Source organism: Amblyomma mixtum, chromosome 7 (genome assembly GCF_055824585.1).
Source record: "Amblyomma mixtum isolate Tamu chromosome 7, ASM5582458v1, whole genome shotgun sequence".
NCBI lineage: Eukaryota > Metazoa > Arthropoda > Arachnida > Ixodida > Ixodidae > Amblyomma > Amblyomma mixtum.
This window is the reverse complement of record NC_143018.1, coordinates 143,613,095-143,636,225: the sequence shown is the minus strand read 5'-3', so window position 1 is coordinate 143,636,225 and position 23,131 is coordinate 143,613,095. Positions and strand designations below refer to the sequence as shown.

The window sequence follows — 23,131 nt, the reverse complement described above, 5'->3', positions numbered from 1 at the left end:
TGTCGAGAGGCATCCTGCAAATTTCGTGCTTATTTCTGCACGGCTCGCTTTGCAGTCGTAGGGTTCCGACGAGCTTTTTTTCAGTACCCGTGTTTTTAGAACACTCTCACGCGTGTTCGTGGTCCTCTCGGAATATGTTAATTTTAAGAATGAACTCCCGTCACGCGGCGGCATCGGAATGATCGTGCTCTCAGCCGGTCACATATCCGTGCTTATGTTGCCGTGTCCGCTGCGGTTTCACTTAGCTTGAGCTCTCAAATTTGTTAACGCCCAGTTTCCCCATGGCGAAACATATACTACAAGAGCCAGTAGCCAGGGGAGCATATTAGGCTCAACGAATGGCATTTGGCGCTTCTCTTAGATTACTGTATTTGCAACGCGGGCCTGATAGAGCTTAAATATATCAGCTGTAGTTTAACGCACTCAGAAATCACCTGCTGTTCACTGGCATTGCGTTCTTTCGTCATTGTCAGCGTTGTGGTACATCCGAATACAGCTAAGACTTACTATTTAGCAGGCTGACTAAGTAATATTGAATTGTTTACTGTTTTTAACTATGAAAGTTAGCTAGGCTCCCTAATTATTAAAATGCGTATAGCGCACTGTACGTAATATCCATACCCGTTTTTAGAATCTCGAAAACGCTGTTCCTCTCGGAGCTGTGGCCCAACAAATTTTGCCCATTTCGACTACTTACGTGCACTGGAGATGTTTCTTTGCCTGCAAGCTTCTCGAAGGCGCGTGTATTCTGGCGCGATGTAGGCAGACTAAAAAGTGGTGTGGATATTACGGTGGGCTGCGCGAATCTAAATAATTATGGAGCGCTCTAACAGTTAAAATGCTAACTATGAAACGTTAGTTAACAAGCCTTGCTGCATTCTGACCACTACATCAGTGGCAATGCTATGCCGAAAAGAGCGTTCTTCTAGCTCAAGAAGCCTATTTTAAAAAATTATGTAAAATCTTCCGTGAAACATTCTGTATATGGATTACCTGACTGCCTGCCTACCTTGAATAATTTATTATCCAGCCAACAGAGCGTACGCTTAATCGCAATAACGGAAATTTTCCTCAAATCTTCGCAAGACGCCTGGGTTTCTTCATGCCCCGTATTTGAAAAGCATGCTATAGATTTTGCCTCCTTATCGAGGCGCCCGTGGGAGAAACGAAACATATTTCCATGTCTGTTCTTTTGGTCACCGCCATCTATTTTCATCATGTACAGGGTGTTTAAAACTTTGGAGGGCAACTGGGACCGCATGGCCGCCGCGCTTGTCCATGCGCACCGCGAAGCGCTTTCTCCAGCTGCCGCTGGAGGAATGGGGAGAATCTTCAACAAATGCGCAGTAAGCATGGCCAGCTGCTCTTTCCACGCAGGCGCCTGGTGCTGCCCATTCTGTAGCCGGCCTTCGGCAGCAGCGGTTCTCGAAGCGCCCTCGTGCCGCGCTCCCAGTTTCGAAACAGCCTCCGACAAGAGGGGGGATTTCCGTCAGACCCTAGACTTCAAAAAGTCCGTGTTGTATCTTGTCGTATTCAGTGCTGGAACGATAGTTTTAGTCCAGGCAGATAATGAAACTGGAGCCTCATTCCAGCATTCATCATTACGGTCTAGCATCTCGCCCGCACCTTCAAATCGAGTAGTATTGAAGAAGCGTAGCTTGTTGGGCCAGTTGGTGCATGTCACAAAGGAATAGAAAAACCAGCCCGACAGGACGCCTTGACACGGCGAAGAAATACACATGGACAGTGCTGTCCATGTGTATTTCTTCGCCGTGTGAATGCGTCCTGTTTTGCTGCTTTGTTTTATTCCTTTCAAAACGCGTCCGTTACCACTTCATAAAAGGAAGTCACAACCTGTATATTGCTTTAGCTCCTGCGTTTCTCATTTCAGGTAATAAGAGTACTTCTTTTACAACTTCCATTTATAATGTCACTCCGCCTTGAGAGTAATAGAAGAAAGAGAGTCTGCCAGCTATATCTCTTTCAATGCGTGCCAGTCAAGGGCGCAAAGCGCTTTCGAAGAACAGTACTTTATTAGCGCATACAAGCGAGGAAACTCTCGCTTGGACAGGCAAAATATTTGCCAAGCATTTCACACGTTGCGCGGCGTCCCCGCATTGTTGTTACGAGGGAGAAGGTTGGCCGGCTGCTTCGTCCAGCGCGGTCTGCGGGAGCGGTCGTCGCCGTGGGTCCGGGTGCGGTGTCCCGACAGGGCCCCCGACGAATTGAACTCGCGGCCGCAGCGACGGCAGCGCAGAGACTCGGGCCGCTTGTGCGCCTTCCTGAGGTGCGCCACCGTCTGGCGACTGCACTTGTAGCCCCTGCCGCACAGCAGGCAGCGATGGGGGCTGAGCAGCGCCAGTTCGCTGGCGTCGAGGCGCAGCAGAGACCCGCTCTTGAGGCTCTTTTTCTCGCCTGGAAATGAGGAGAAAAAGAACGTATCAGCACCCTGCTCACACACAGCACGACCATCAGTTGACTACCAAGCAGAACGCTGACTCGCACCGTTCCTTCATCTTCAGCCCACATACTATCTACGCTATCAACACCACAGTAACAAATCGCCATTACATGGGGCACTGGGCAGCCCCGGAAATGAGCGCGTCCGTTAGCTTCCGAGCGCCGGTGGACGTCTTCTTCAACCCACAAACACGCACCCAAAACAATCCTCTTGAGTACCACGCTGTCAAACAGCACTACAGGCAGAGCCGCATGTATACCCTCCTCCCCACTCCCCACACCAGTTACGGAGGATACATTGGCGAAAACATCAAACTCAATCCCATACCCGGCTCTGTTCATTCACATATTCCAGCCACTTCCCTTCATACTGTGCCATCGCAAAGCCAGCCACCGTCCCACTGGGACTCTGATTATCCACCTCTGGCTGCCTGCGGGCTGCCAGAGTGCGGCACCAGGTGCTCGATTTTCTCCGGATGCTCCGCGCACATCCGGTGGGTGACCAGAACGCGTTCGTTTTGTTGCGAAAGTAACACTACTGGAGCCCAGCTGGGCTCGTCGCGTATGCTCGTGGCGGTGCGGCTACCAAACAACCTTGAGTTGCCGTTGCCTAGCAACCGCTTCAGCTGCGCTCCAACAGATGACGCCGCGCCGCTGTTTTAATACGTAAGCATTATTTGGCTCATGAGTGGCGTTAACAGAAAGTGTGCACAGAAAATGTGGACACTTACCCGAGCATACCCGAGTTATTCAGTAAGTCGGTTACTTGGTAGAAACTCGGGTAAGTTGGGAGGAACGTCGCGCCAGCTGCGCGAGAAGAGCAACATGGGTCGCACTATCCGTACGGGTGGCTGCGACAAGAACAGCCACCTTCCCGTCCAGTGGCGCATATCTTAACCGCTGCGCCACTGTTCTGGTAGTGGTACGATGACTCGAAGCCATATATGTATGTCATGTAGAGAATTAACAATTCTGCACTTATGGGTATTAAGCCATAGAGCTCCCATTGGTGTGCGGTTTCGGTGGCCAACGCAACTAAGCTACAAAAACACCAGTAGTGCACAATGCTTTCGCATTCATAGCACGTAAGCAGACTTAAGTGCCCACGGTAGTTTTTTCCCTCGTTAGGCAGTTTCGGGCTGCCAGCGGGCAGGCAGACTCGCCAGGACGATTTTGTGCTGGCAGCGTTCGGGCAACTAGTAGACTACGGAGAGGCGGTATGGTAGCGGGAAGCATGCGCGGTCATTTTTATATGAACTTAAAGGACCGCGGTCCTTCATCCGATGTGTTGAATTCGATCCCTAGCGCGAAGCACTCGCATGTTTCTACTAGAACATGGTGCATATCGTGCGTGTCGCCTGCAATGTCACCTTAGGTGGTAATTCTCGCTGTTTATATATTTGGTCTTGCGTGTGTGTGTGTCCGTGTTGAATCGTCTCACCACCTCGCAAGCACAAATGTTCGCTTCATATTGCGATCGCATAGTTTTGATTCGCAAAATATTTCTGCTGTTAATTTCGTGCTCCCGGCTGATATTGCCATATTGTTAGGGCTTTCACGAGAGCGGCCGCTAATTTCAGCTCCGAGTACGCGCTCAGACGCGCACATGCATGCATGCGCTGAACGTATGGTGAGGTATTAGTCGAGCGCGACACGAAACCGTGGTCTTCATTGCTTTCTGCGCAGTGGAAAAGCGGATATGCTTTGAGAAATATTTTATTCATTAAAACATGTCGTTTATTAAATGCCTGCACGAGCACATTGCTCGAGGCATACATGCAGCCACACAGATGTCACCTACGGCAGCCGATGCGAGTGCTGATTCTGTCGTCGCTGACTGCCGTACAGCTTAATGCTTGGGTCTTTTGCCACAAATGCTCAAAATATCTGAGAAGTGCCGTCGCATGCATCGCCTCCGGTTTGACACATTAAAATTCGTTTTTGAGGGGCAGACGTATAGATTCTTTCTGATTTCTCGATCTATGCTTTCTCTGACACTTTCGCCTTCCCCGGGCGCTAGTAGGTTTACTCAGTCTGCCCCATACCGAAGAATATGCACCCCGTACACGACGAAGGGAGGAGGAAAAGCAGAGCTAAGCACCTCGCTAACAAATTGGACAAACTCCCGCCGGGATCGGTCGCCTACACCGATGGAGCGATCGGGAAAGAAGGCGACGTAACCTCAGTCGCCCTATTAGACACCGGGATCGCCATAGGAATCGAAAGAAACCGAGATCTACCGCCGGTAGAGGCGGAGTAGATTGCAATAGCCATTGCCATTGCACGACCAGGCCTGAAACACGTCGTCAGCGGTAGCAAAGCGGCGGTTAGGAATTTTAGCAAGGATAGAGTCAGCAATCGTGCTGCCAAAATTCTGAACGAGTCGTCTCTCGCCGAAAGCGTGACTGTAATCTGAACCCCAGCACACGCCGGTCTCGCCGGCAACGAGGCTGCCCACATTCACGCCCGCTCCTGATTACCTCGGGGTGTTGCGGACGCCTCCACAACATCATCTAAAAGCAAAGAAAGTATTGGTACGTTTAGGGATGTAACCGAAAATCTAAAGAAAGACCGGAGGACATATCCGCCACCGGATAGATCCCTGAGTAAAAAGGAGTCGTACGACTGGAGAAGACTCCAAGCTCGAAATTTCTTCTCGCCCCTGTGGAGGAGTTGGACGGGTGCCAGAGGGCGGAAGAGGGATGGTGCAGAAACCGAAATTTGTGAATTTTCGGCCAGGTGGCAACATCAGATCACATAATTTGAAGATGCGTTGGTGCCCCAGGGCACAACGCGATTAAAGCTAGCGATGAATGGGAGACCACGCTGAGAAGCTCCGACGAAAAAACTCAGCGCTTCGCCGTCCGCCTGGCGGCCGAAGCTGAAGACCTCTTCTCCTAGACGGTGTCGGATGTTCTCCGGCCGCGGTGCGACAGACTGCCTCCCCGGACGCCTGCGTGCGGACCCGGAGGTGGCTGCCGCGCAATAATCAGCGGAAATAAATGTTCTTCCTCCTCCTCGTTTTTGAGGAAGGAAATCGCGCAGTACTGTCCCATATCTCGGTGGACACCTGAATCGAGCTGGAAGGGAAGGAATAGAGGAAGGAGTGAGGGAAGAAAGCAGAGATGGTGGTGGTGAAACTTTATTACCAGCTGATAAAGAGGAGCTACCCGAAGCCGCCCCTCGCTTAAAAGACGGCCGCTATCAATTGGGCAGCGGTGGCGTCTTGAGCCAGGTGGAGGAGCTTGATCTGTTTCCCCGGGTAGGGGCTGAGCATTAGAGCCTCCTCAATAATGAAATGACTTTGCTATCGGCTTTGCTATCACAATTTTTGCACTTGTCTAAGTAGAGTCCTTCCCGCCTCTATTCGGCGATGCTCAACACCGCTCTCGCCTGGAATTCGTCTTTGAAGCTCGGATAACGCCCTCGAACGCATCGGCAAGTCCCTTTTTGCCTGTTCCTGCAGTCTTTTCTGTGTTCCGGCTCCCGCCGGTAAGCACCGCCCGCTAGGCCTAAGGTAGGCCTAGCGACCCCGCTCTGACGGGGCTGTGCCGGTTCTTGTGTGTGGGATTTTCGCTCAACACCGGGCCGAATGCAACCTTTAGCATGGAGACGTCACCCTGGAGGGGTTCGCTATAGCCCCCGAAGAAGTTTCTCACCAATATGGTTGGTTGACCGTCGGTGGATCGAAACGATTTGATCACGAACGCCAAAGGGATGACCCAGCGGCACACAATGGAACCGATCGCACCCAGGGATAGGGCGGCAAGCTGCGCTTGGCCGACTCCTCTGCGGAAAGCCTAGGCCGACGACTTGCTCGACGATCGGTTGCGTCGAACCTACCTCGCCTACCCAAGGGTCTAACCAAGGTGAGACTCCGGCCATCGGGCGACCTCCGTCTACTGGAGAGCTGTGGCCAACACGGCATCTTTCAACTCATTCCAGACGCCGCGGGTCTCACCTTGGGGAAATCTCCTGAATACTGAATGCTACTCAACTTCAAGCAAGACAGCATGCTGGTGGCCACTCCTCCCGCGGCACGCATGGAACGCTACATAAGCATCGAGATGCTCGCCTACGGGGAGGACAAGATCACCATCACCTCGTACAGTACGTCGTCACGCCGGACGGCATTGGTAAAGGCGTGATTCAAGGCGTTCCCAAACATTTATCGAACACTGTGATCCTAGCCAACCTTCAGCATCCCAGAAATCCTCCAATGTGAGGAGTCGCGCGCATGAGTGCGCACTTGCAGACAGTCCTCGTTCTCTTCAACGGTGAGCGAGTTCCCCGTTGGATCAGCTTCGGCGGTGGCATGATTCGCTGCTTCCTCTACAGGAAAAAATACCAGGTACGTTCCTAGTGCAGACAACTCGGACATCGCAGAGACGCTTGCCTGGACCCGAAAAACGCTCGCTGTTTTGAATGCGGATAGCCAAGCCTGCCGAGAAACATACCTGCGAGTCTAAGTGTGTCTTACGCAGTATGGTCCTTGAACTAGGCAACAAGAAATGCCGTGAGATCTACCGCACGCATGCATCAGCAAACTCGATAAGAAAGCAGGGAGAAAAAATTCTCAGCGCCCGCGGTACGTGAGGCGCCATGGGCGGAAAGTAGCGCCTTTCATTCGAGTGCCAGCCGTCTATGGAAAGGCTGTAGCAGTACAAGTACGATACGAAGCTAAATTTTTACAGTACACCCGCTTGCTCTAGATAAATGCTGAACCAGCTGATATGCGCCTTTGTCGAGATTATGCGTGCACACATTTACGGCAGCAAAAGCAGGAGGGCGACAGGCTACAGTTGAGCGGAACGCATCACGATTCTTTTCTGATTACAGCCCACATGAAGCAGTTCACGAACGTAGAAATCGCAACGACCGCAGCACAGTCAACCGCCATGCAAGGTGGATTGTCTGCGGTCATGCCCATCATACTTACTGCCAGGACAGCAGCTTGGGCATGTTGGTTATTCATTTGTGACGGAACAGCGCAAAACACCGGGACAAGAGACAAGCGCTGACTTACAACTGGTTTTTATTTCGAAGAAACACTGCTTCTTATACCTTCTTCTCCCCATAAAAAAAAACACAAATGCGTCGCAACCATATCGTTCAAGCGTCCAAAAAAACATAAGATAAATAATCACAGAGATTCATAATCACATTTTTAACATTTAAAATTCTTTCTTAGTCAAAGCAACAGACGGCGTGCTGACACAATCGTCGCGCAGACTCGCTATCGAAGCAGCCTCGATTATTTCCCGGACTAACTGGTCTTTGTGATTAGCCAAAGCTTTGCATTTTTGGAAAACAGGTGCACAAATTGTTGAAGGGCAATCTCTGCAATGAATTCCCAGGTTCCGGCAAGCTTGCTCGAAATTAGTTTTGTGTTCTAGTAGCCTTTCGCTCATGCACCTGCCAGTCTGCCCTATGTATTGTTTACCACATGCCACTGGCAACGAATAAACAAGGCCTTCGGTGCACTCCACAAAGGGGGTTCGATGCTTTATCGTGCATCCCTGCTTCTTTTTGGTCGGGTCTGAATTGACTCGTCTGCACAGACTTTTGAGTTTGTTGGGAGCAGTCATCACAACATTCACGCCAGCTTTTCGACCTATGCTCTTCAGGCGATGGGAAACGTTGTGAATATACGGTATTGCTACTACCGGCCTCCATTCTTTTTGTTTCTTTGCCTCATCTTGCTGCTCGGGCCTAGCCTGCATCAAGTGCTTTTTCATGTGCTTGGAAACAGAAACCAAAAGGTGCGAGGGGTAACCCGAGTTGCCAAGCCGTTCATCCTGGCTAAGAAAGCTCACTTCCATTTTGTGAACACAGGATTTCCTCAAGGCATTTGTGAGGCACAAGTTCACAATAGCCCTTTTGGTCAGCTTAGAGTGAGCTGATTGGAAGGGCATTGGTGCTTTCTCCCCTCTTGGCTCATAGGCCCAGCAGGCATGCCCACTAGCGAACTCAAACCTCAGGTCTAAAAACCTTAGTGACCCTTGAGCAGGAAGCTCGTGCGTGACAATAAGTGGCTGCAAAGCCTGCACAGAGCGACCCACCTCCTCCATTACTGTTTCTAACGTATTCGCGCGTTGGCCATCACAAAGAACCAGGTAGTCATCAACGTACCTAAATACCTTTTATGCCTTGAGGAAATCCTGTGTTCACAAAATGGAAGTGAGCTTTCTTCGCCAGGCTGAACGGCTTGGCAACTCGGGTTACCCCTCGCACCTTTTGGTTTCTGTTGCCAAGCAGATGAAAAAGCACTTGATGCAGGCTAGGCCCGAGTAGCAAGATGAGGCAAAGAAACAAAAAGAAAGGAGGCCGGTAGTAGTAATACCATATATTCACAACGTTTCCCATCGCCTGAAGAGCATAGGTCGAAAAGCTGGCGTGAATGTTGTGATGACTGCTCCCAACAAACCCAAAAGTCTGTGCAGACGAGTCAATTCAGACCCGACCAAAAAGAAGCAGGGATGCATGATAAAGCATCGAACCCCCTTTGTGGAGTTTATTCGTTGCCAGTGGCATGTGGTAAACAATACATAGGGCAGACTGGCAGGTGCATGAACGAAAGGCTACTAGAACACAAAGCTAATTTCGAGCAAGTTTGCCGGAACCTGGGAATTCATTGCAGAGATTGCCCTTCAACAAGTTGTGCACCTGTTTTCCAAAAATGCAAAGCTTTGGCTAATCACAAAGACCAGTTAGTCCGGGAAATAATCGAGGCAGCTTCGATAGCGAGTCTGCGCGACGATTGTGTCAGCACGCCGTCTGTTGCTTTGACTAAGAAAGAATTTTAAATGTTAAAAATGTGATTATGAATCTCTGTGATTATTTATCTGATGTTTTTTTGGACGCTTGAACGATATGGTTGTGACGCATTTGTGTTTTTTTAGGGGGAGAAGAAGGTATAAGAAGCAGTGTTTCTTCGAAATAGAAACCAGTTGTAAGTCAGCGCTTCTCTCGTGTCCCGGTGTTTTGCGCTGTTCCGTCACAAATACTTACTGCGCAGTAAACAAACAGGCGATAATCCCCGAGTACGGCGTGTCGTTCCATTTCTTTTATGCGAAGCATATAAACGTAGGTTTCGGGCCTTCGCGCGACGCCCGGCGGTGGCCACCATTAAAACTGAAGTGGGGTCACGTGACATGACGTCACGTGATGACGTCACACCGGCTGCAGATGGGGCCTCATATCGCGCCGTCGGTCGCCTCCCGGCGGTGGCCACCATTGACCTTCAAGTGACCTTCAAGTAGGTCACGCGACATGACTTCGCGCCGTCGCGCGCGACGCGCCGGCGGCGCCACCATCGCTGCATCACGTGATATGTGACGTCACGCCAGGGATGAAGCGGCGCGCGCCCGCCGCCGCGTCAGTCTCTGTGCCCGCAACCGCGCCAGCGTCTTTGCGCCGGGCGTGTATGCGCTCAAGATGCCTCCAAACGCTAAGGACGTTAATAATAGGAATGCAAAACGAAGGCTGCAGCGTGCTATGGAAACCGATGAAGAACGCGAAGAACGCCTAGCCAAGCGGCGCAGAATAAGTGACGTGCAAACCAAGAGTCATGCATTTACGGACCATAAGAGTGTGTTTGTTGGGCTGCAACGAATAAAGTACGACGATTAACCTAAAACCACGTCTCCGGTACTTAGCCCCATCCCCACTGAGGCAGCTGCTTAACATGCTTCGCATCCACTGGGCTTAAGCTTGATAAGCGACCAATTTTTTTCCCCTCCGATGAGGTGTCGACTGAAAGAAGTTAGATTGGGATTGCTCATCGCATGCTTTTGAGGATTTCTCGAAGCTTACACAGCACACTGTGCACCGGAGGCACACACTCGCGTTGTCGGAGCCGATGTGTACGCGTGCGAGCGCGATCAGTTGTTTGTTCTGCGGTCTGTGGCAGCCCTGAATAACTTCAAGTCGTCGTTCTTGGTCCCAAAGAGCACACTTCTGCCGTTTACGCGTGCGTAGCAACGAGGCGCAGCAGAACGAGAAGCTACGGAGAGCGTCTTCCCTCCGTGATCTCTGAAGAGCTTGCCGCCGTAATTGCCTGCAGGCTAGTTCCGGTGGCCGGCAACCCATGTGACCACGATGCGCTTTCCCGTCAGGGGTGAATATTCTGGTAGCCTGCGGGCTACCCGAGCGCGGTAAATCGAACAGACCCACTCTGTCATCACATCGAGCATCTCCACGTCCCAAATGTGTGCCACGCCCCATTCACACACCCAACCTCTCAGGCGACTGCCCTCTTGGCAACACGAGCTGGTGAACAGCGCAAGGTGATTGACCGGGCTATGCTGGAGTATACTACATATAGCATACTTCCTATATAGAGTTGCGCATACGTACGCCATATTGCTCCCCCAAGAATGCAAATTACGAGAGAAAGCCGCAGCTCTTGCATGCAGCAGAAGGAATTGGTGCAACGGTTAGAGAGAGTGCAGGCTCAATCCGCTTGATACTGGCTTCCGAACCTCCTTTATTCTAGGCAGGTTACTATTGCATTGAATGACACAAATTGCTAGGCTGCAAAGCGTAGGCTACGCCAGGACCTATCTCGATGAGTTACGGTCAAAATAGTCGCTATGTGGTGGATGGGTGCCGGCAGAAGTCACTAACGTTTCCTTTTGATTGCGAAAGCAATACTACGCTCACAATAGCGGCGGCCGGTAGCCACGTTTGACCTTTAGAATGACCTCTGACGTCATACCAGGGTGAGAGATGGGCTACTAAGTCGAGTCGCCGCGCAGCGGCGGCCGGTAGCCAAGCGTGACATTTAGATTAACCTATGACGTCATGACATGCCTAGTGGCGTCATAGCGTGACGTCATACAAGGGTGACAGAGGGGCTACCAAGTCCAGTCGTCGCGGAGCGGGGGCCGGTAGCCACGCGTGACCTGTAGACGCGGCGCACTGCGTTACTTCTTTATGGTGTCTTCGGCTGACGGCACTCGTGGAGTTTTCTACGCACTAGTGCGGTGCCCCACGTTCGGTTGAATGCCACTCGTGCAGTGCCGTACTTTCGGGTGGGACGAGCACGACACGCGTGCGCGCCACACGGAGACCGACGGTGGAGCACGGTGCAATCCCGTCGTGCAGCGCGCGCTAGCACACGACGCTGTTCAAGCTCGTTCGTTGACGCAGGATCGACGAAGAGGAAAAACGGATGAAGCATTACAAGCGGGCATATTTTAAAGAAATGTTGAATGTTGAAAGAACTGTTGAAGCAGCTGCAATCAATTTATTCGCGCTGCAAACACGCAGCCACCGGCCGGCGAGCCATGTGCCTTCCGCTATGAGGAAATTAAAGGTTTGTCAATATTTTTAGTCCTGCAAGTTCTGCCTTAGCTCTTGCAGCGAACGGCATATGCTGTTCATCTGGCATGCCTGCACTTTATAACATCGTACTTTTTGCCAACGTATGCGCAGGTTAAAGGATATCAATACAGCGACAATGTGGGGCGCTTAGTGGATTGAGAATCACCTGCTGATATTTTCGGGAGTCACTCTAGCTGAAGCTCTAATGGCCTATGCATCGAAACCGGCAAGCATAACGCCTTGGTGTGGTGTCTTACAAAATTGCGCCCCCATAATTAATTGCAGTATCTCACGAGCAGGCTCGTGGGTCCCGCGTTTCCCGCCGATTCTATCAACGCCTGTTACAAGCGCGGTACTGCACTGTTCTGAAGAGGCTGTTGCTTATTATACAAACTGTTGACTGCGCTCGTTGGCGTCGGCCGCTCGTAGGAATAGCCTCTGAGATCATCGAGGGTCTCGGAGGCCTCGGTTAGCAGACGGCAGAAAGAGCAGCGGCACTCTGCGAGTGTTTCGCACGTTCAGCTGATGTGCGGACGTGCCACTCGTGTAGTATTTGACGTCACTTCCTGCGCATCGGCTAGGAGGCAGTGCGTGTCAGCAGAAGAAACCATTACACGCGACGCGACGCGTTACTTTCGTTAGAGGTGCTGCGCTCGCTTTCGCAACCTACCAGGCTTAACTAAAGCTAAGCCCCCGCCAATTTTTTAACAGTCAGCGAGCACTTGTGATCAAATAGCGAAAATATTGATAAGAAAACATCATTTTGAGTGAACAGGAGCACTAGCCCGGACAAAATAAAATGCCGCAAAGCACGATAACAGTAGATGTACGAATGGATCGTCTGTCAGCAACGGTCGAGCGCTAAACCATGCAAAGGAGTTCGCTTCTCCGCAATGCATGGATTGCTTTTCAACCATGTGATCGCGTTCAGCCAATAGAGGCGTGAGCGCCTAAGGGAACACAAACGCGCAACTCTAGGTAAGTACTTATAGACTAACTTTATTCTGGAGGTGAGGCCAAAGGGCTCTTGGATAGAACAACCCTACCGGGAAGGTTCTAAATTTATCATTAAACAAAGATTATCCTCCTCCTCACGAGATGACCAGATTGTAACGCTTTTTCGCAGCGACAGCAGCCTCTGCTTCGCCCTCGGAAAAGCGCCGGGCGCCACGTAGCCTGCACGCGCACCGTGCTTAGGGTGCCTCGATGGCCAGCGCAGGCGAGCGGGCATCCAGGCACCCTAGCCGTGCTTCGCGCAGTGCGTCACCTTTCGTGGCCCCAAGCAGGACGGCTTGTCCATGCCTTCCAGCAGTTAGAGATGCTTCTCGGACGCTCTGCGTCGTCGTGCGGAAGGCACGGTCGCTTTTCGCGTTTCGGATGCATACCTTATATGGGCATATGTCAATCAATAGCCAATCGATACTTAATCGGGTGTAATCGAGAGACATCTGAACATGATGTGGATTTCATGATTATATAATGGTACTAAATGACCAAATGACTAATTGGTAATCAGTAGTAGTTAAGAAGTCACTTGTGGGACTGTACTGCGCCTGTACCATAACTAACACTAATCAGTGCACTAGTTAAAGTCATGTGAACTATCGCTAACCATACGTTAACTAGTATCACGAAATGTGCAAGTCATTCTTAACTATTGTTAACCATCATTAATAGTTAGACGTTTCATATCTATTGTGTGGAACATTATAGAGAGTTCGATCACTTGACAGGTCAGTGACAGGACATGATGGATGGCATTAGAGCAATAGCAAACACCAATCAGCCTAATTAACCTTTCTACTCAGACCACATATATAAAAATTGCTGAGGCTCAGCTTGGCTAAGCCTGGGGAATGCGAAGCATATTAGTGGCTAGGCTTGGTAATACATGGCTTTCCTTGGTTGAATACTTGGTCATTTTAATGCAACCACTAGAAGCCTTCGTCGTGGGGGAAGACAACGGCATGGCTACAGCGGAACGCCGACTAACCCCGAGACGCGCGTTGGGTGAGCGTATGGATTGCCACGGAAGCCGCGGCTACCTGCCCGGTGGAGCGAGCGTTTCACCTACACCGAGTGTGAACGCGCGTTCGAAATGCGCGGGAATGCGCGGGTGTGACGGCTAGGGGTTCCACGGCGACGGCGCGAGGTGGAGGCCGGCTCTCTCATCCGATGTCACGTGGTGTGACGTCACGGTGTCACGTGGCGTGACGGCTAGCGGTCCTACGGCGACGGCGCGAGGTGGAGGCCGGCTCTCTCATCCGATGTCACGTGGTGTGACGTCATGGTGTCACGTGGGGTCCCACGGCGACGGCGTGAGTGGGAGCTCTAGCAATATATGCTCCGCATAAAAAATTAGCGGGGGCTTAGCTTTGGTTAAGCCTGGTGGGTTGCGAAAGCGGGCGCAGCGCCTCTAACGGAAGGAACGCGGCGCGCCGCGTCTAAAGAAGGATCGCAGTGCGCCGCGTCTACAGGTCACGCGTGGCTACCGGCCGCCGCTGCGCGACGACTCGACTTGGTAGCCCATCTCTCACCTTTGTATGACGTCACTTTATGACGTCACTAGACATGGCATGACGTCATAGGTCATTCTAAATGTCACGCGTGGCTACCGGCCACCGCTTCGGGACGACGTCAGACGTCATTCTAAAGGTCAAATGTGGCTACCGGCCGCAGTTAAGAAGGCCGTTCATTAGCGTAGTATTGCTTTCGCAATAAAAATTCTGGGGCACTTTGTTGATCTAAAGTGCAGTGAGGCAAAAGCATTAAGCGCAGTGTTGTTCGCTCTGTCGCTGATGTGTGGTTAAGATGTTAATCTTAACCTCTAAGAGTGGAACGCGACAGCGTCTTGCAACGCTGCCAGGAAGTCCACAGAACGCCATCGCCCATTCGACTCTACGCCTTGCCCGACGATAAAGTGGTTTTTTGAGGAAAGAAAATGTAGGGCACGGCACCTGGACAACCGGCAACATGTCTAAGCCACCGATCCTGCTGTTACAGGTCCTGCCGTGGATTGTTGCCGCAAGCATTTCCACCTGTGGAACGGATGAAACACCATTTTTCTACGCGACCCATCACGACAGCGATATCGGCAATAACCTGTTCAAGGGGCGTCTTTCGTCGATGACAGTGACGTCACCAGTGGCTAGCCTACAAAAGGAACTGCGCGACGCCGGAGCATTCAGAGGGCACGGCACCTGGACAACCGGCAACATGTCTAAGCCACCGATCCTGCTGTTACAGGTTCGTTATTTGACTAATATTGGAAGTGTTAGGAGTGACAACCGCTTTCTGTTAGTTCTGCCGTGCCCTGGAAGATTGTTGACTGCTTTGACTGTTTTGAGTGACACTTGGTCTATGTTATTGTCTTTGTTGGTTTCTGGTGATATTGAGGAAAACCCGGGGCCAAAGACTGCTGAAATGTTGCAGTTAATTCTAGAAAACCAGGCCACATCGGATGCTAAAATAGATAAACTGATAACAGAAATGACCGAACTTAATGCAAAATGCGATAGGATGACTGGATTTCTTGATATTATCGAAGAAATGAACAAACGAATGCAAACTTTAGAGACCCTTGTTCGTCAGCAGGCAGATAAGTTGACTGAATACGAGAACAGGAGCAGAAGTAATAATCTTTTGGTTTTTGGTGTCAAAGAAGCAAAAGACGAATCAGATTCCGATCTGAGGGAAGCTGTGGTTCAGAAGATATTTAATGAAAAATTGGGCGTTCAGGCGAAAACTATAGACAGAATTCATCGTATAGGCAAGAAAAAAACTGGTAGCCATAGACCTGTCATTATGCACTTTTTCGACTCTAGAGAAAGAGAGTTGATATTTAAGAATTGCGGGAAGTTGAAAGGCGGCCCGATAAGTGTAAGCCCAGACTATGCGAAGGACACAGTAGCAGTAAGAAAAAAACTGTGGCAAAGTAGTAAAGCCGAAAGAGATAACGGAACAAAGGTCAAACTGATACATGATAAACTTAAGATTAACAACACCATTTACGCATGGGATCATGAACGACAAGAACGTTGTCTGTACCGAACCCACCAAGATAAGATAGGACGACCCAAAGTTAACGATGAGTCTGCTGGTCATAGTTCGCTATCCCCGGCCAAATCAACTGCAGATTCTGATGATCATAGCGATTGCTCGCAAATATAGCTCAGAATTATTCTGTTAAACGCCCGTAGTGTAGCAAACAAAACAACTGAATTAGAACATTTGCTAATTTTCGAGAACCCTGACTTATTGTTAATAACCGAGACCTGGTTACATGAGGGAATTAGTAACGATAGCATTTTCCCACCAGGCTACCATGTTTTTAGATGGGATAGAAATTCTAAAGGAGGGGGGGTGGCTATTGTTATGAAAAGCACAGTATCTGCAGTCGCTCTTAACTGCAGCCTTTCTGAAATGGTGTGGTGCAAGGTTTCTTGTGGGAACCTTGTACATTTAGTAGGTGTTGTGTACAGGCCGCCTTCTACATCTCCTGAATTTTTGGATGAATTGCTTTTGTTCCTTAACTCTCATGTAAATAAGAACACCAGACTGATAATGGCTGGCGACTTCAATTTGCCACATATTAATTGGGAAACTTTGTCAACAGGTAATGTAGAAATAAGCAGTGCGAATAAAGTAATGGAAATTATGTTTACTCATAACCTTAAGCAAATAGTAAAGGATTTTACAAGGGTTACATCAAGGTCCCAGTCATTGTTGGACTTTTTATTTATTTATTTATACAGAATACCCCTAAAGGCCCTCGAGAGGGTATTACATAGGGGGGGGGGGGGCACAGGCAATTGAACAGAATAAAAAAAAACCACAAATATAAAACAAACAACAAAAGCACAAATAAGACACACTGTATGAAATAAGTAAGCAAAAGAATCAATCAAAGGCACAAATAAGACACTTTGCATGACATATAAGTAAGCAAAAGAATCAAAAGAATGGCAGCGCGGCAAAGAACGAAGATTACTGCATTATTAAAATTATACAAACAGAACACTAATACAATGAATCTTTTTAGTAACAAACCCTGCAAAAAAGGAAGCCATGAACAAAGAAAATAACAATGTATGCGAAGAGTTAAGCAGTAGTTATTGAAGATATAAGTTTAAAATATTTATCAGGATCAGTGGTGGTTGCGATATGTGAAGGCAGAGTGTTCCAGTCAGATATTGTGCGTGGTAAGAATGAATGCGCATAGATAAATGTCCTGCACGTGAAGCGTCTAACTTTAAAGGGATGATCGCGGCGGTCAAAAATCGAAGTAGGCAAAGAAAAAAAGTCGTTATGAAGTGATGGATGATGATAAAGTTTATGAAAAAGTGACAGTCGTGCAATTTTACGGCGGAGACATAAATCCTGGAGACCTGCGCGTTTCTTTAAGGCTGTGACGCTGGTGTTACGTGAATAATCGGAGTAAATAAAACGAACGGCGCGGTTCTGCAATGATTCAATGTTATTTATTAGGTAAGATTGGTAAGGGTCCCAAATAGCCGAGGCATATTCAATTTTAGGTCGAATTAGAGTGGTATAGGCATGAGCACGGAGGTGAGGAGGAGCATGCTTTAGGTTATGTTTTAAAAGACCTAATGACCGATTAGCAGATGCAAGCATAAGGTTAATATGGTGGTTCCATGCTAAGTCTGAATGAAGGTGAAGTCCTAAGTACTTATACGTGGTGACTAGCTCGAGTGAGCTATTATTTAAGGAGTATGCTGTTTGAATTCGAGACATTCGGTTAGTAAAAGACATCAATTTAGTTTTTGAATGATTAAGTTGCATAAGCCAGGTTGAGCACCATGCTGTTACTGAATCCAGGTCAGATTGAAGGGATTGGCAATCGGTGTTAGAATAAATTTTGCGATAAATTACACAATCATCAGCAAAAAGTCTGATATGGGAAGAAATGGAATCCGGTAAATCGTTGATAAATATTAGGAAAAGTAAGGGGCCAAGCACACTTCCTTGTGGGACGCCAGAGTGTACTTGGCTGAAAGACGAATTGTGGTTATTGACAGTTGTAAATTGAGACCTGGAAAACAGAAAATCTTTAACCCATGCAATGACAAGAGGGTGAATATTAAGCAGTGCTAGTTTCATTAATAACCGGTTGTGAGGTACTCTGTCGAAAGCTTTAGAAAAATCAAGAAATATGGAGTCTACTTGAATGCCAGCATCAATCGATGAATGTATGTCTTGAATGAATCCGGCAAGTTGCGTTTCGCAAGAGTAGCCTTTACGGAACCCATGTTGATATTTAAAGATAATGTTATGTTCTTCAAGATAGTTAATTACCTGCGAGTGAATTACGTGTTCAAGAAGTTTGCAAACAGTGCTAGTTAATGAAATGGGTCGGTAATTTAGTGGTGAGGAACGATCGCCAGACTTGAAAATTGGCACAACTTTAGCTAGGCGCCAGTCCAGCGGAATCACGCCTGATGATAGAGATTGTGAAAAAATAGCGGACAAGATGCGATGAATACCATCAGATGAATTTTTGAGTATTTTGTTATTAAAGCCAAGGTGATCTGATGCTGATGTTGTTTTAAGCTTCTCTAGTAAGGATAAGATACCGGTCTCACTGATAAATATTTCGGACATTGATGTATTAGAAGTGCTGACAGAAACAGGAGGTAGAGGGAGATCTTCACGGGTAAAAACGGATGTGAATGCGTTATTGAAAAGTTCGGCGCATTCGGCCACTGGAACACTGCTGCCTTCCGCGTTAGTAAGAGTAATGTCAGGATGATTAGCGGGGTTTATTATCTGCCAGAACTTCCGTGGATTGTTTGTTAGCATTGCCGGTAGATCATGTGTGAAGAAGTGCCTACGTGCAGATATCAACTCAGACTGATATTCCTTATCACATAATTTGTACCGTTGCCAAGATTCGGAGTGTCTGTTCTTGTCGGCTTGTCTGTAAAGACGCTTTTTCTTGTTATTAAGGCGACGTAGATGCCTATTAAACCAAGGTGCTGTGTTAGTGCAGGGGATACTGATGACGGGTATGAATCTGTCAATGAGAGTAGCAAGTTTCACGCTGAACAGGTTCCAGTTTGTTTCCACGGAGCGTGACGAAAAATCGTGAAGAAAATGATCAGCAAAGACTGACAACTGAGCGTTTATTTCGCCGAAGTTTGCTCGGTTGTAGCACCTTATTTGTTTAGTACGAGTTACCTTTTTATGGGGCACAAAATTCAGGTTACCCGTGATTATGGAATGGTCGGAAAGGCCTTCTAAGAGCGCAATGTTGGAGCAAAGGTAAGGATCACTTGTCAAGATAAGATCGAGAATATTGGCTGTAGTGGCGGAACGACGCGTAGGTTCAGAAATAAGTTGTTGCAAAGAGAAATCGAGACAGGACTGGAGGAAAGCCTGAGCTTCGGGGTCATTGGCAGGAGCTGTTAAAGACGACCAGTTAATAGCCGGAAAGTTAAAGTCACCAAGTAAAAGTAAGCTTGAATTCGGAAAACGACAAGTAAGATCGCTTAGTAAATTAGAAAACTGACTTGCGAATGAAGAATTCATGTCCGGAGGGCGGTAAATGACGCCAATGATGGCGACCGTGGGACCACAACTCAACCGAACCCATACCGATTCTATGTACGACGTGACCTCGATAGGCACAGCAGTGAGCACTTTACTGACAGCCAGAAGGACACCGCCACCTCTACGGCCCGTGCGGTCACAACGAAATATGTTGAATTCGGAGTCACAGGCGAAAATGACATCATCAGGAACCATGTCATTTAACCAAGTCTCGGTAAGCGCGATGACCGAGGAGCAGCATGAATCAATTAAAGAAGAAAGAGCTACGTTTTTAGAAAGAACACTCCTTATGTTAGTGTACAGAAAACTGACATCGTAATTGGAGCAACGCTGCGCGTTTGGCCGCCCGGGTGGTTTGCCAGCCACTTTACGAGAACTGGAAGGGATGCGTCAGGCAAGGGACACGCGCACTGCGCTACTGGTTTGATCATCCCAGAAATACGAGACACCATTGATAAGCAGTTTATCAAAAGACAAACGGACCTTGTCACCTTCTTTTTTTACTGATTTGGCATACTTCCACAGTTGGCTGCGTTTCTCACGAACCGTTTTCGAGTAATCTCGCGAAATGCTGAAATCGGTATTTTTGAGTTTATAGCCCTTACTCATAAGTGTTTCGACTTCTTTTTCGTTGAACAGCTTTGCAATAATGGGTCTCTTTTTTTCCTGAGAAAAACGGCCTATGCGGTGAGCACGGGCTAAGGAAGACAACGTGATACCAAGTTTGCTAGAACAGAATTCGTTCACAAGACGCTCAGAGTCTTCCCAAGTTTCAGACTCATCAGTGTCCTGAACACCATAAAAAAGAATGTTAGACCGGCGGGAACGATTTTCCAGGTCGTCAAGTTTTACTTGAATGTTGGATACATCGTGTGTACAACTCGTGGCAGATACTGTGGTAGGCACTGACTGTTTTTTAAGTTCCAGTTCCTGCACACGGGTAGCTAAAGACAGTAAGTCACTTTGAAGAACTGGAATAGACTCGATTTTAAGTTCAAGTTCATGCACACGATCATTTAAAGTCTTCATTTCATTTTGCAAGCCAATATGAATTGTAAGAATCTTGTTAACACTTTCGAGGATATTCGTGTGGTTCATCTCAAGCCTTTGAACAGTTTCATATACCAGTTCGAGCTTTTCTTCTTGGCCCTTCGTCATAGGGCCTGGGTTTGTTTCAACGTCCCCACCCAGGACCAAAATGCGCCAAATGTACACTGCCGCCGAGCGGAAACGTTTCAGAATATGGGGTGGCCACGACACTGCTACAAGACAGACATCATCATCACGGTAACAAGAACACTCGTAATAACCAACCTGGAACAGCAGGAACGGTGAGTGGCGAGGCATTTCGTGAGCAGTGCCGTGGCCCAAGGGGGCGGTGAAATCCGAGTGCTTTATGTAGGTGTCCTCGTCAGCTGATAATGTAGCATGTTGCCAGGATTGGTTTTCTTATCCCCTAAAGTGGCAGACCACACTATATCTGTCAAGCCGGGTTTATCTGACCACAAGATGATCTGTTTGAATGTGCGGTTGAACACACAAGTCCGCAAAAAATCGCATGTTTTAATACAGGTCAAAGACTACAGCCGGGCAGACGATACGTCTATCTTAGACGTCTTAGAAGAAAACTTGAATCAGTTTGCAACATCATCACACCATGAAAGTGTCGAGGAATTGTGGCAACGTTTTAAGGACACACTAAACTATTGCATTGATAAGTTTGTTCCCACTCGCTCAAAGAAATCGAAGCAGCTCAATCCTTGGATTACTAGAGAGATCATTCAGTTAAAGCGCAAGGTAAAAAGGCTACGAAAGCAAAAAAATAGAGCGACAGAACTTTCAAACATCAAAAAGAAGCTCAAAACAGTGTTATTGGATTCGAAAAAAACTTTCTTCAATACAACACTGACTAATTTTCTCACAAGCTGACCACAAAAGTTCTGGCGATATTTTTCAGCGAAAAAGAACGCAATCACACAGGTAATGAATGGGAACGATGAGGTGACTGATAAAACCGATATTGCAAATCTGTTTAATGATTTCTTCCAGTCGGTCTTCAGTAGGGATGATAATGACATTGAGAGTGATCATACAACAATTTACACGTTGCCATACTCAATGCACGAGATTTGCATCAATAGGGAGGGCATCTGTCAGCAGCTGCTGTCTCTGGACCCGAAGAAATCGAGCGGTCCCGATGAAATACCGACGGAATTCCTTAAACGGTATGCTGAGTGATTATCATATTATTTGCAAATTTTAATTGAAAAGTCATTGCGGGATCATTCTTTACCTCGTGACTGGCGCAGCGCAATAGTAGTTCCAGTATTTAAAGGCGGTAATCGACTTCTTGTAAAAAACTACAGGCCAGTTTCACTCACTTCCGTATGTTGCAAGGTTTTTGAACACATAATAGCTAAACACATCCTTCATTTTTTAGAAATAAATGACCTATTGTGTCCATTTCAGCATGGTTTTCGGACCGGCCTTTCGACAGTGACGCAGTTAATTGAAACAGTGAACGACTTTTGCAAGGCTATAGATGAACGTCAGCAGGTAGATGTGGTCTGTGTAGACTTCTCGAAGGCTTTCGATAAAGTTCCGCATCATAAGCTTCTTTTTAAACTACGCAGATTAGGAATCGCTGAAAATATAGTACTATGGATTCAGGCCTATCTAAGTAACCGCTGTCAAGTCGTCAAAATAGAAAGTGCAGTATCGAATAGGCGTGAAGTTCTGTCGGGGGTGCCACAGGGCTCCGTTTTAGGTCCGCTTTTGTTTTTATTGTATATAAATGATATTTCTGCTATCGTCGAATCGCCTGTCAGAATGAAACTTTTTGCCGATGATTGTTTAATTTACTCTCCTGTGGCTTCCCCGGCAGATCAGATGAACATAAATAGATGTCTTCAGTCGTTAAACTCGTGGTGCCTGAAATGGGGTATGGAAATAAACTACCAAAAATCTAATTACATGCAAGTAACAAGGAAGCAGAATGTTATGATGTTTCGATACAATATCGGTGAAAATTCCTTAGATCAAGTAAAGTGTTTCAAGTACTTGGGAGTGACATTAACAAATAATCTTGACTGGCGCACCCATATTGAAAATGTCTATTTAAAAGCCTACCAGAAGGTCTGTTTCCTGAGGAGGAAGTTGCCGAATGCGACTAGAGAAATTAAATTGATTGCGTACAAGACGTTCGTGCGGCCAATAATAGAGTACGCAAGTGCAGTGTGGAGTCCTCATCAAAAGGGTTTAAAACGGAAACTAGAAAGATTGCAAAGGATGTCAGCACGTTTTATATGCTCTAAATACCGCCGCACTGATTCAGTCACAGCAATGCTAAAAGAGTGTCAGCTAGAATCACTAGAAGTAAGAAGACTAAAGCAAAAATTGAAACTTTTTTTTCTGATAATGAATGATAAAGTCAAAGTTAATAAACATCACTATGTTGCACCTCCCCTGAAGCGTTGCCCTCGGAAAAATCACAGTAAGGTATTACAACCTATTATTACACGTACTGATGTCTATCGCTACTCCTTTTTTCCCGATGCTGTAGAAATTTGGAATCAACTACCAAGTGACGTTGTGGACCAAACAGATGTAGACAAATTTGTGATAGGTGTGAACGCGTTCCTGGAAGATTGCTGTGCAAATCTGTAATTCTGTGCATATGAGTGTTTCTTTTTTTTAGCGAAGAGAATTGCACTTGTGTCTGTATATGTTTCCCTCCCTGTAATGACCCTCATGCAGAGGGTTAACAGTATGAATA

The 23,131-nt window shown here is 47.8% G+C and overlaps 1 protein-coding gene across 1 annotated transcript in view; it reads right to left on the bottom strand.

Annotated features, from left to right (window-relative positions):
* Positions 1-2,010: 2,010 nt before the first annotated feature.
* Positions 2,011-23,131, bottom strand: part of LOC149337764 (uncharacterized) — a 36,551-nt gene continuing 15,430 nt past the window's right edge. Inside the window, exon 3 of the mRNA XM_089553509.1 lies at positions 2,011-2,415. Coding sequence (XP_089409635.1) covers positions 2,093-2,415 — 323 coding nt within the window. The 3' untranslated portion in view covers positions 2,011-2,092. The remainder of the gene's footprint in view (positions 2,416-23,131) is intronic.